Below are 14,603 nucleotides of genomic sequence, written 5' to 3'. Positions count from 1 at the left end.
TACATCTGCAAGTGCAAGTTAAAGCTCTACTATGCAAAGCGAAAGCCATTTATCAACAACATCCAGAAACGCCACCGGCTTCTCTGGGCCCGAGATCATTTAAGATGGACTGATGCAAAGCGGAAAAGTGTTCTGTGGTTTGACGAGTCCACATTTCAAATTGTTTTTGGAAATATTCGACATCCGGACCAAAGGGGAAGCGAACCATCCAGACTGTTATTGACGCAAAGTTCAAAAGCCAGCATCTGTGATGGTATAGGGGAGCATTAGTGCCCAAGGCATGGGTAACTTACACATCTGTGATGGCACCCTTAATGCTGAAATGTACATACAGGTTTTGGAACAACATATGCTGCCATCTAAGCGCCATCTTTTACCTCGATCCTGACCTCATGGTAAACTACCGACCGGTGTCTCACCTTCCCTTTATTTCGAAAATCCTCGAAAAAATTGTTGCAGAGCAGCTAAATGAACACTTAGCGTTTAACAATTTATGTGAAACCTTTCAATCCGGTTTCAGGGCAAATCACTCGACTGAGACAGCCCTCGCAAAATTGACAAATGATCTATTGCTAACGATGGACTCTGATGCGTCATCTATGTTGCTGCTCCTCGATCTTAGCGCTGCTTTCGATACCGTGGATCATAATATTTTATTAGAGCGTATCAAAACACGAATTGGTATGTCAGACTCAGCCCTGTCTTGGTTTAACTCTTATCTTACTGATAGGATGCAGTGCGTCTCCTATAACAGTGTGACCTCGGACTATGTTAAGGTAACGTGTGGAGTTCCCCAGGGTTCAGTCCTTGGCCCTGTACTCTTCAGCATCTACATGCTGCCGCTGGGTGACATCATACGCAAATACGGTATTAGCTTTCACTGTTATGCTGATGACACCCAACTCTACATGCCCCTAAAGCTGACCAACACGCCGGACTGTAGTCAGTTGGAAGCGTGTCTTAATGAAATTAAACAATGGATGTCCGCTAACTTTTTGCAACTTAATGCCAAAAAAACGGAAATGCTGATTATCGGTCCTGCTAGACACCGACCTCTATTTAATAATACAACTTTAACATTTGACAACCAAATAATAAAACAAGGTGACTCTGTAAAAAATCTGGGTATTATCTTCGACCCAACTCTCTCCTTTGAGTCACACATTAAAAGCGTTACTAAAACGGCCTTCTTTCATCTCCGTAATATTGTTAAAATTCACTCCATTTTGTCCACTAAAGACGCCGAGATCATTATCCATGCGTTTGTTACGTCTCGTCTCGATTACTGTAACGTATTATTTTCGGGTCTCCCCATGTCTAGCATTAAAAGATTACAGTTGGTACAAAATGCGGCTGCTAGACTTTTGACAAGAACAAGAAAGTTTGATCATATTACGCCTGTACTGGCTCACCTGCACTGGCTTCCTGTGCACTTAAGATGTGACTTTAAGGTTTTACTAATTACGTATAAAATACTACACGGTCTAGCTCCAGCCTATCTTGCCGATTGTATTGTACCGTATGTCCCGGCAAGAAATCTGCGTTCAAAAGACTTCGCCTTATTAGTGATTCCTAGAGCCCAAAAAAAGTCTGCGGGCTATAGAGCGTTTTCCGTTCGGGCTCCAGTACTCTGGAATGCCCTCCCGGTAACAGTTCGAGATGCTACCTCAGTAGAAGCATTTAAGTCTCACCTTAAAACTCATCTGTATACTCTAGCCTTTAAATAGACCTCCTTTTTAGACCAGTTGATCTGCCGCTTCTTTTCTTTCTCCTATGTCCCCCCCTCCCTTGTGGAGGGGGTCCGGTCCGATGACCATGGATGAAGTACTGGCTGTCCAGAGTCGAGACCCAGGATGGACCGCTCGTCGGGACCCAGGATGGACCGTTCGCCTGTATCGGTTGGGGACGTCTCTACGCTGCTGATCCGCTTGAGATGGTTTCCTGTGGACGGGACTCTCGCTGCTGTCTTGGATCCGCTTGAACTGAACTCTCGCGGCTGTGTTGGAGCCACTATGGATTGAACTTTCACAGTATCATGTTAGACCCGCTCGACATCCATTACTTTCGGTCCCCTAGAGAGGGGGGGTTGCCCACATCTGAGGTCCTCTCCAAGGTTTCTCATAGTCAGCATTGTCACTGGCGTCCCACTGGATGTGAATTCTCTCTGCCCACTGGGTGTGAGTTTTCCTTGCCCTTTTGTGGGTTCTTCCGAGGATGTTGTAGTCGTAATGATTTGTGCAGTCCTTTGAGACATTTGTGATTTGGGGCTATATAAATAAACATTGATTGATGGACGCCCCTGCTTATTTCAGCAAGACAGTGCCAAGCCACATTTAGCACGTTTTACAACAGCGTGGTTTCATAAAAGAAGAGTGCGGGTACTTTCTTGGCCCGATTCCAGTCCAGACCTGTTTCCCATCGAAAATGTGTGGCACATTATGAAGCGTAAAATACGACAGCGGAGACCCCGGACTGTTGAACGACTGAAGCTCTACACAAAACAAGAATGGTAAAGAATTCCACTTTCAAAGCTTCAACAATTAGTTTCCTCAGTTCCCAAACGTTTATTGAGTGCTGTTAAAAGAAAAGGTGATGTAACACAGTGGTGAACATGCCCTTTCCCAATTACTTTGGCACGTGTTGCAGCCATGAAATTCTAAGTTGACGTAAAATAATAAAGTTTTTAAGTTTGAACATCAAATATCTTGTCTTTGAAGTCCATTCAATTGAATATGGGTTGAAAAGGATTTGTAAATCATTGTACTCCGTCTATATTTACATTCAACACAATTTCCCTACTCTTATGGAAACGGGGTTTGTAGAACTGAAAACTGTTATGAAATCAACTCAATAAATAAGATCAAATTCAAAATGATCAGCAACATTAACTTAAGAGCAAAACATATAAAAAAAATAATCGACAAAAAAAAATAGTCTACAAAAAAAAAATAGCGCAACAATTTGTGCAGATTCTGTTTTTTTTTTAATAAAAATGAGAAAGTTACTATTAATGGCTACAATGAGCACATTGTATAGTGCACAGCTTTTCAAAGCGTGCTTTGAAGCATGATACTGACAAAGCATGTTCCATCATTGTTTTTCACATTCCTTTCTGAGAAAAAATGGCACTGATTCTTCAACTGTCACATGTATCCAAGCAGCTAAATGATTTACCTGAAGGCTCACTACGATGAAAGTACAAAACCCTTAGAGCCTCCTCTCACGTACAGTGAGTCACACCCGGCACCTCTCCAGCGCGCGGCATATCCAACCTCTCCGGATGAATATCATGCGGACCCGCCACAATACACCCGAGCCCTTCCAGCACATGTGCTTCTTATCAGAGCGCAGCTGGAAGGCGATGGGGGAGAATTAGATTGAGCGGGGGGGGAAGTAGGTCGACTGCACCGCAAGAGCTCCATAAAGGCTTTGGAAAAATGAGCAAAAAAAAGATAGAGTAGGAGGGAAAATATACTTTCAGATGGACAATACTGGTAGAATATTTCACATATGATAGACAGAGAGAGATGGATTATATATGGTGATAAACATCATCTGTCTGTCATATCACTCGTAAATGAAGAAAATCCATCCATCCATTTCCTACCGCTTGTCCCTTTAGGGCAGTGGTTCTCAACCTTTTTTCAGTGATGTACCCCCTGTGAACATTTTTTAAATTCAAGTACCCCCTAATCAGAGCAAAGCATTTTTGGTTAAAAAAATAGAGATAAAGAAATAAAATACAGCACTATGTCATCAGTTTCTGATTTATTAAATTGTATAACAGTGCAAAATATTGCTCATTTGTGTAGTGTTCTTTCTTGAACTATTTGGGAAAAAAGATATAAAAAATTACTAAAAACTTGTTGAAAAATAAACAAGCGATTCAATTATAAATAAAGATTTCTACACAAAGAAGTAATCATCAACTTAAAGTGCCCTCTTTGAGGATTGTAATAGAAATCCATCTAATTCAAAACATTTCTTAACAAAAAAAGAAATATTTAACATCAATATTTATGGAACATGTCCACAAAAAATCTAGCTGTCAACACTGAATATTGCAATGTTGTATTTCCCGTTTCACAGTTTATGAACTTACATTTTTATTTTGTTGAAGTATTATTCAATAAATATATTTATAAAAGATTTATGAATTGTTGCTATTTTGAAAATATTTTTAAAAAATCTCACGTACCCCTTGGCATACCTTCAAGTACCCCCTGGGGTACGTGTACCCCCATTTGAGAACCACTGCTTTAGGCGTTACGGGGGAAGCTGGAGCCTATCCCATCTGCATTCGGGCGGATGTCGCCATCTCATCGTAGGGCCAACATAGATGGACAACATTCACACTCACATTCACACACTAGGGCAGACCTGGGTAAATTAATGCCCGGGGGCCACATGCGGCCCGTTAAGCTTTTCAATCTGGCCCGCTGGACATTCCCCTAAACAATTTTTTTTAGATCTTTAAGATGGAAAGTGTAGCTGCCATTACAATGTGCAGTGATGTTTTCAAACGACCGTAAGTCTTGAACTATACAAAGTATTTCAATGGTTGGAATCTACACTTTTGCAAGATATAATAGTTACTACGGTAATCTAAGTCACAGCAGCTCAGACGAGGCACCAAGCAGTGTGGGTGGGGAGCGTTTCCACAGAGTGTCTCCAGAGCCTGAAATGTGGGTGTCAGGGACAGACGCGGAAGGAGATTTTTACAACAAAGTTCTAAAGCTTAGTGATGTATCAGATTGTAGGTGTTTTTTTTTTTTACCCTTTACGTTCATATTTCGCAGTGTTTGTTGCATTTTCGTTGTGTTTCGCTTGATTGTAAAATCGAGAGGGTAGGTGACCTTCATATGTTGTCAATATTCAGTGTTATATCGTTCATAGTTAATATTGTAAATCCTACATTCTTTATTTTCATGTATAATCTGGGAGTTTCATTCAGTAAACACATTTAAAATTCCATTCCGACTATTAAGGCGGTCGGTCCATAACGTTTTTAGCATTCAATCAGACATTTTTGTGAGGTTTGTTATTAGTGTTCTTAAACAGAGATATACCGGCCCCCAAACACATTGTTGTCTCAAAATTTGGCCCCCCGAGTCAAAATAATTGCCCAGGCCTGCACTAGGGACAATTTAGTGTTGCCTATCAACCTATCCCCAGGTGCACGTCAACAATATTGGGAAAAACATACACAAACAATAAGTAAGAAAAAAATGCATTAATGCATAAAGAAAAAAAAGAAGAAAAAAAACAATACAAATTATGACATAATGAAAATGTGAATGAAATTTGTACTACCATACTTGGTACGTGAACGCTTGAACTAGTGCCCTTTAGAAAAAGTTATATCCAAAAATAATAAATAAACAGAATTTGAAAAAATACTTAAAAAAAACTAATACATAAAAAAATAAAATAAAGAAAAATATATACATTCATACATAAAATATAAATATATATGTATTTTAATAAATAAAAATACATGTAAATATATATATTATTTTACAAACACACATAAATTGTAATTTTCCTGAAGGAACTCTCCTGACGGAATAAATAAAGTACCATCTAATCTAATCTAATCTAATAAAATAAAATATATTTTTTACACACATGTACATATATATATTTTTACACACATGCGCACGCAAATAATAATTAATTTAGAATTTCATGGCTGCAACACTTGCCAAAGTAGTTGGGAAAGGGCATGTTCACCACTGTGTTACATCACCTTTTCTTTTAAGAACAATTAATAAATGTTTGGGAGCTGAGGAAACTAATTGTTGAACCTTTGGAAGTGGAATTCTTTCCCATTCTTGTTTTATGTAGAGCTTCAGTCGTTCAACAGTCCGGGGTCTCCGCTATCGTATTTTACGCTTCATAATGCGCCACACATTTTGGATGGGAGACAGGTCTGGACTTCAGGCGGAACAGGAAAGTACCCGCACTCTTTTTTTATGAAGCCACGCTGTTGTAACACGTGCTGAATGTGGCTTGGCATTGTCTTGCTGAAATAAGCAGGGGCGTCCATGAAAAAGACGGCAGCAAATGTTAATCCAAAACATGTATGTACATTTCAGCATTAATGGAGCCTTCACAGATGTGTAACTTACCCATGCCTTGGACACTAATGCACCCCCATACCATCACAGATGCTGGCTTTTAAACTTTGCGTCGATAGCAGCTTGGATGGTTCGCTTCCCCTTTGGTCCGGATGACACAATGTCAAATATTTCCAAAAACAATTTGAAATGTGGACTTGTCAGACCACAGAACACTTTTCCACTTTGCATCAGTCCATCTTAGATGATCTCGGGCCCAGAGAAGCCGGCGGCGTTTCTGGATGTTGTTGATAAATGGCTTTCGCTTTGCATAATTGAGCTTTAACTTGCACTTACAGATGTAGCGACAAACTGTATTTAGTGACAGTGGTTTTCTGAAGTGTTCCTGAGCCCATGTAGTGATATCCTTTAGAGATTGACGTCGGTTTTTGATACAGTGCCGTCTGAGGGATCGAAGCTCACGGTCATTCAATGTTGGTTTCCGGCCATGCCGCTTCCGTGGAGTGATTTCTCCAGATTCTCTGAAACTTTTGATGAAATTATGGACCGTAGATGTTAAAATCCCTAAATTTCTTGCAATTGCACTTTGAGAAATGTTGTTCTTAAACCGTTTGACTATTTGCTCATGCAGTTGTGGACAAAGGGGTGTACCTCGCCCCATCATTTCTTGTGAAAGACTGAGCATTTTTGGGAAGCTGTTTTTACACCCAATCATGGCACCCACCTGTTCCCAATTGTTCCAAATAAGTGTTTGATGAGCATTCCTCAACTACATCAGTATTTATTGCCACCTTTCCCAACTTCTTTGTCACGTGTTGCTGGCATTAAATTCTAAAGTTAATGATTATTTGCTAAAAAAAATGGTTATCAGTTTGAACATCAAATATGTTGTCTTTGTAGCATATTCAACTGAATATGGGTTGAAAATGATTAGCAAATCATTGTATTCCGTTTATATTTACACAATTTCCCAACTCATATGGAAACGGGGTTTGTAAATAGATGGATATATATATATATATATATATATATATATATATATATATATATATATATATATAAATATATATATACATACATATATATACACATATATATATATACATATATATATATATATATATATAAATATATATATACATACATACATACAGTATATATATACATATATATTTATATACATATACATTTATATACATACATATAAAGTATATTTTTTACACACACACACACACACACACATATATATATATATAGGTAAAAGTATATTTTTTACAAACAAAAAAAGTTATTTCAAGTGCTGCTAAGTTTCCATTGACTGACCCATTTACTAGTCCAGTTGCCATTCGGGCGTGCAGAGTGGGTTATTGCCGATGCTAAACTTGCACGTGCATAAAAAAACGGGTCCCAAACGAACGTCTCATAAGTGGGAATTGGTTCTATTTGTTCACTTACAAAAGAGTAGTTAAAAAGACACGATTAGTTTGTGAACATCATATAGAACACACTCCCGGGGAGAAAGGATTGTGTTGTTTAGTCAGAAGTCATTTTAGATTAGCCCAAGGGGTTGTGAAGATGTTTCCTCATAAACTGAAACTGACTGTTGCAAAGAAGTGTAAGTATGATAGAGTACAGTTGAATAATAAAAATCTAAGCATAGTCATCTTGGTAAAGCTCATAAGATAGTGTTAATTGTGTTTATTCCTGTCACTATTGGCAAATAGAGAAGAGAGTCACCGGCGGGCCTCACCTTGACGCCGTACTTGACTTTCCCGGCGTAGTGCCTGATGATAAAGGCGGGTTCCATAACGGCCGGAAACTCGATGTAGGTGTTTCCCTCATGCTGACGCTTGAACTTGTCCAATAAGGTCTGATTGGAGGCCTGAGGGAAGCTGCGCACAAAATCACTGTAAACAACCCGACGCCACTGACAAACACAGCAGCCAGAAGCTGGCGTACTTGCACTCCTCGTCCAGCAGGTGGAAGAGGGCAGTGGGTTTCTTGCTGATGAGGTTGATGCAGCAGCTATTGTCGATGTAGTCGATGGTGTGCCAGGTGATGCCCTCGGCTCGGTACTCCTCCTGCACCGACAGACAAGGTTGCAGCATGTCAACCAAGCAAACACTCTCGTACGTACAACATTCATTGATTTGCACATCATGACCCCTTTTTTTCTCTGGAGAAGAATAAGAAGAGGTAATTTTATTATTATTTGTGGAAATCAACAGTGTCATTTTTTAATAATACTGCTAACTGACAAACCATGACTCACCGTTCACATTTGAACCGATACGGTACCAATTCCTGGTACCTGTCAATCGATACCGATACGCAACGGTACCAATTTTCTGTACCTTTGTGTAAATATTTCTGATAACAAAATCTCAACATTTTTAAAAGCGAGCTGATTATGATAACTGCTAACCAGTTGTTAGAGTATATCTTGTTTTATTACCACATTTTTGAGTCTCATTTGCAAGTATGACATTAAGTTACAATTCCAGTTGCAAGTCCAAGACGTTAGATGGCAGTTTATGGTGTGTTTAGTCAGTTCAGTCTTTGCAGTCTGTTGCGCCCTAAAAAGTGGTACTACTGTAAGATTTAAGGGTTGGAATTAGGGGTTAAATCACAAAAAATGATTCTTGGGCGTGGCCACTGCTCCCCTCACGTCCCAGGGGGCCAACAAGGGGATGGATCAAATGCAGAGGACACATTTCACCACACCTAGTGTGTGTGTGACGATCATTGATACTTTTAACTTAAGTATTGCACTTATTCCACAATGTGTGTTTGATTGTAATGTTTTCATTAACAAATTTGAAGGTGTTGAAATCGCCACGTGAAATCGCTAATGCTAATCAGTAGCATGTCAGTAGCAAAGCCAATGTATATCAGCATCACTTTTTGGAAAAGGGTAGCCATACTTTGCTTCCACTGGAGCCTTTTTTGAGACAACAACAACATGACAACACTCAATTAGAAGATGTTTAAATGCAAACACATTAGTATATATTTGAATCAAACTATATACTATATGCATTGAACATTACAAAAAGTAATTCCTTGCGCTACAGCCAACATATACAGTATATTCATAAATCATACAATGTTTCTGTCAGTTCTTTACTCCTGTGTTTACTATTAGTTATTATTCTCTATGGTTTCTACCAATTTATTTGTGTTTTCAGTTGTTTTCCCTTTTATCACTGAATAACTGAATGAATGAATGAATGATCTTTATTGTCATTGTACATATACAACACAATTGAAATGCAAGACTCTCTGTGTTACATGTAATAAATACTAAAATACTATTAAAACTAGAGATGTCAAATAATGGCTTTTTTGCTGATATACGATATTCCGATACTGTCCAACTCTTAATTTCCGATTCCGATATAAACCGATACCGATATATACAGTCGTGCAATTAACACATTATTATGCCTAATTTTGTTGTGATGCCCCGCTGGATGCATTAAACAATGTAACAAGGTTGTCCCCAAAAAATCAACTCAAGGTTTTGAAAAAATGCCAACATGGCACTGCCATATTTATTATTGAAGTCACAAAGTGCATTATTTTTTCTAACATGCCTCAAAACAGCAGCTTGGAATTTGGTACATGCTCTCCCTGAGAGAGCATGATGAGGTTGAGGTGGGCAGGGTTGGTGGGGCAGAGGGTAGCGAGGGTGTGTATTGTAGCGTCCCGGAAGAGTTAGTGCTGCAAGGGCTTCTGGGTATTTGTTCTGTTGTGTTTATGTTGTGTTACGGTGCGGATGTTCTCCCGAAATGTGTTTGTCATTCTTGTTTGGTGTGGGTTCACAGTGCGGCGCATATTTGTAACAGTGTTAAAGTTGTTTATACGGCCACCCTCAGTGTGACCTGTATGGCTGTTGACCAAGTATGCATTGTATTCACTTGTGTGTGTGAAAAGCCGTATATATTATGTGATTGAACCGGCACGCAAAGGCAGTGCCTTTAAGGTTTATTGGTGCTCTGTGCTTCTCCCTACGTTGGTGTACACAGCACCGTTTTAAAAAGTCATACATTTTACTTTTTGAAACCGATACCGATAATTTTGAGACCGATACCGATAATTTCCGATATTACATTTTAAAGCATTTATCGGCTGATAATATTGTCAGTCAGATATTATCGGACATCCCTAATTAAAACACTATAAAAACACCAAGGAGACGTTAAATAGACATAAATAAGGAATATACAGAATAGTTTTGGAATATAAAAGTAATCAGTCATGTATTTTTTTAAATGAGTATTTTCCGGGGTTTTTTTCCTTTATCACAGAATAAGAATAAGCTATACATATCATATGGGCGCAGGATAAATATATAACTAGTGAAACTGATTACATTTAAAAAATAGCTCTCATATCAGGTTTAAAAAAATGCTTCTATGAGGCACGATTACTCCTGTTAAATCAAGCGCTCTCTTTCTCCTACATGCCTTGCTGTAAACGTGTGGGACCTCTCAGGAAGACATTTTGCATGCTTTTTTGCACCATGAAACATCACGTATTAACACATCAAACCTTATCAGCCACCTGAAAAGGCCAGCATCACTGTGACTGTGTTTTGAAACCCTACGAAGACACCAGCTGCACAGGAAGCAGCTATCGCTGCTCTTTTTGTCAGAGACGACCCCAGGGATGAAATGATCTGTGATGTCATCATGAAAATGATGGCGCTCGACGAGCAGCACTTTACGATTGTTGAAGATACTGGCTTTTGTCAGAACAAATGTACATGTACACTTTGTAAAATCCATCTTTCTTTGACTCTTCCTTACATCCAGGTGTGCACAAAAGACACTTACAAGTTTGTTTTTTGTTTTGTCCTGTCCAGTTACTTAGGCAAATCATATTGTTGATGTGGATGTACATATCTACTGGACAGATTTACTTTACAAAACCGAAGTGTGGGATGCTTCGGTTGTTGCCTTATTTGTATTTGACTTTAATAAATTGATTTAATTTTTGCCGCACCAGAGCAGGGGGGGATAGAAAGAGGGAAAAAAAGAAGACAGAGGAGTAAATTGCGAGGACAAGAGGGAAATAAGATAAAGAGACAACAACAACAACAGAATCAGCAGATATGATATGTACAAATATGATACGAAAAACGATAGAAAAGAAGCAGTCAGTGAAGTCAATATTAATAACACAGAAATGACAATAGACGTTATTGCACAACAAATGGCACAATACAAATACCAATAGAAATAGCACTATTGATAATGGATAATAATAAAAATGACCTCTATTATTATCAACAATCTATTGTTACGAATGCAACAATACGTATTTGTAACGATAACTGAAATTGATTGAATAAACTCAGCCTCTTCCTAATCCTATTCGGATACGATTAACTTGCAATTGTTCAGGACGGTCGAAAACAAAAGCGACTACGGTAATATCACCGTTACACGTTTGCATTAGAAGTTGTCCCACCAATATCTTCCGTTATGTAACTCCTCCTACACGTCAAAATAAACTAAAGGTCCTGGCAGGTGAAATCGAACCTTCGCTCATGTTGTTTCTTTCCTACATGCAGTCAGGGGAACATTCTAGGAGGAGTTTTCTTTTTATTTTGTTAAAGGCTGGGCGCTTGTATGTTGACTTACTTAGCCACACGCACACACACACACACACACACACACTTTGTTAAACAAATAAAAGGGGGACTACCCCCAATCACCGTTTAATTCCTGTTTCCCACTTCTTCCTGCTTGTTGGGACTGAATCGTAGTGAAATAACCATGCCTCCATTCCCTTAATAGAGACATCACTCATGAGTGATAACAAGCAAGCAAACAAATGGCAAGGACTTCCTTCAATTCCATCACAACCTTGAAGGAATCACACACCAGAAGAAAACACTGCTCATTTCCACCCTCTTCTTATTCTCCTTGTTTAGACTGCAGCCATTGGCCCGCCTGCTGCCCTATTAGAGCTCAGTGAGTGAGGGTAACGTACCGAGTGAAGTATCTCAGCAGGCACAAGACTTTGATACAATGTGGATTATACTTACATATCCTTTAAAACTGACTTTAAAACAACGTTGCAAAATAGTTGATAATGAGACAATGTTTGTGTCGGGCGTTGGATCCACGTTATTGGTTGGGGAAATGACCAAATTTCAATGGTCAAATCAACGTCACAACCTGACATTATATAAACGTCGTCAAAAAGCATGTTGTTTTAACGTTGTATTTGTGTTGTAGAATATTAGTTGGGAAATGACCAAATTTCAATGGTCAAATCAACGTCATAAACTGACATTGGTCAAAAGTAATCAAAAAGCATTTTGTTTTAATGTGTACTTGTGTACTTGTGTTGTAGAATAATAGTTGGGAAATTAACAAATTTCAATGGTCAAATCAAGGTCAGAAACTGATTAGGCATCATCAAAAAGCATGTTGTTTCAAGGTTGTATTTGTTGTAGAATATCAGTTCGGAAAGGACCAAACTTCATAGAATAGAATAGACTTTATTGTAATTATATTTGCATACAACGAGATTAAAGACGCCAACTTAAGGTGCGGTTGTGGGAACAAATATGGGGTAAAATAAATAACACGAGAGGTAATAAAGGAAAAATTAACAATTGAAATTAACAGACTACTATCCAATAAAAATAACAAGCAATCCTGTACAATATACAAAACACTGTAGAAATACAAAATACTGTACAATATACAGAATAAGAAAAGAGTACCGAAGTAATAAATAACAATCAGTGTCGTACGTATTGCACTCCAAGGGTAATATTGCACAGTAGGGTATTAGAGCAGGATATTGTACAGGAGTGAATTATTATTATTAATAGTTAAATTTCAACATGGTGAACTCTATGGTTCTATGGTTCTTTCAATGGTCAAATCAACGTCACAACCTGACATTGATTAAACATCGTCAAAAAGCATGTTGTTTCAAAGTTATATTTGTGTTGTAGAAGAGGGGTCCCCAGCATTTTTTACACCAGGGACCAGTTTAATGTAGGCATTATTTTCACGGACCGGCCTAGCAAATAAGTGCATGAAAAATAAAAAATGAAAAGTGAAAAAACTCACCATAACGTTGAGTTAGTAGGAGCCCCTGGCCTTTTTTCACTTTGCAAAATCTCTCCATAGGCTTTTTTTTTTTTTGGCCTTAGTATCTCATTGCTGATCCATCACATGCAAGGACAAAAGCATGGATATATAATAAAGCTAGAAATATTTGCCATTAGTTCCAATAGATTTATGTGGTTATTTCTATTCTAAAAGTTATGTATTGATATTTTGTGCAATATTTAATAATAATAGCTTTTTTTGGTCCAATTTTCCATTTGTAAATACATCCGTTCTTGCCAACTACTTATGTAATAGGACTATGTGCAAAAATACTTACTAGGCCAAAGGAGATGTGTATTTTCTACCTTGAGCACAATTATTTAGGGGTGTAACGGTACACAAAAATTTCGGGTTGGTACGTACCTCGGTTTAGAGGTCACGGTTCGGTTCATTTTCGGTACAGTAAGAAAACAACAAAATATAAATTTTTTGGTTATTTATTTACCAAATTTGTAAACAATGGCTTTATCCTTTTAACATTGTGAACACTATAATAACTCTGCCCACGTTAATCCACATTAAACTGCCTCAACTTGTTGCTCAGATTAAATAAAATGACAAAACTTTTCTTCTACATATAAAAAGTGTAACATTAAACAGCTTCAAGTTAACTCACCATGCTTAATTTATTACAGCATTTGGGAAGCCTTTAGTTGATTTTTATTATGTAACTGTTACATTTTTATCATCATGTGATAGCAGGGACCCTGCCATTCAAACTAGGCTGCTACATTACTAATGATTAATGTAACTATAGATGAAAAAATAGCACAATAACAATAGGAGAGACTTTTCATCCCTGAACACCATGGAGTTCATGTAGGCTTAATGATGCAGTTACATTATTATATCACTAGCATACACACACACACACGCACGCACACACACACTCCACACAATGAGCTAACACACACACCGCAAAATGAGCTAACGTTACGCTAAAAGTTAATTAGCCTTCACCTCAAGCCAGGACTGCAAGCGAGCTGAGCTGCAGTTTGTTTCTAGAACGTTGACTGGGAGGTGTTTGTTATAATTTGGGGAGAGTACGCTGCTCACCTACTAAACACCTATCTGCTCGACGCTGAAGCGCTGACTACATGCGCTCTGAATACGCACTGCTGATTGGCTGTTACCGCTATATATGTAACTAATCAGATAGTTGTGCGGGTGGGACAATGCTGCGTGCTGTGTAGGAGACAGAGGCAGAACGGAGCGGAGCAGCTTGTTAAGACTTTAGCTTAGGCGGCTACTTCATATGTTCGTGTGGAAACTCGTTCGGTACACCTCCGAACCGAACCGGAACCCCCGTACCGAAACGGTTCAATACAAATACACCTACCGTTACACCCCTACAATTATTACATGCAACAATTTAGAACTTCTC

At 38.4% G+C, this 14,603-nt stretch overlaps 1 protein-coding gene across 7 annotated transcripts in view; it reads right to left on the bottom strand.

Moving 5' to 3' along the window:
* Positions 1 to 14,603, bottom strand: part of LOC133549287 (unconventional myosin-IXa-like) — a 244,584-nt gene that overhangs the window by 59,661 nt on the left and 170,320 nt on the right. For all 7 annotated transcript variants that reach the window (XM_061894536.1, XM_061894538.1, XM_061894541.1 and 4 more), the window contains 2 exons: positions 8,040 to 8,161; positions 7,831 to 7,972 (listed from right to left, as the gene is read on the bottom strand). In XM_061894536.1, coding sequence (XP_061750520.1) covers positions 7,831 to 7,972; positions 8,040 to 8,161 — 264 coding nt within the window. The remainder of the gene's footprint in view (positions 1 to 7,830; positions 7,973 to 8,039; positions 8,162 to 14,603) is intronic.

The sequence above is a fragment of the Nerophis ophidion genome, linkage group LG03 (genome assembly GCF_033978795.1).
Source record: "Nerophis ophidion isolate RoL-2023_Sa linkage group LG03, RoL_Noph_v1.0, whole genome shotgun sequence".
Classification (NCBI taxonomy): Eukaryota; Metazoa; Chordata; class Actinopteri; order Syngnathiformes; family Syngnathidae; genus Nerophis; species Nerophis ophidion.
This window is presented reverse-complemented; position numbering and strand designations above follow the sequence as displayed.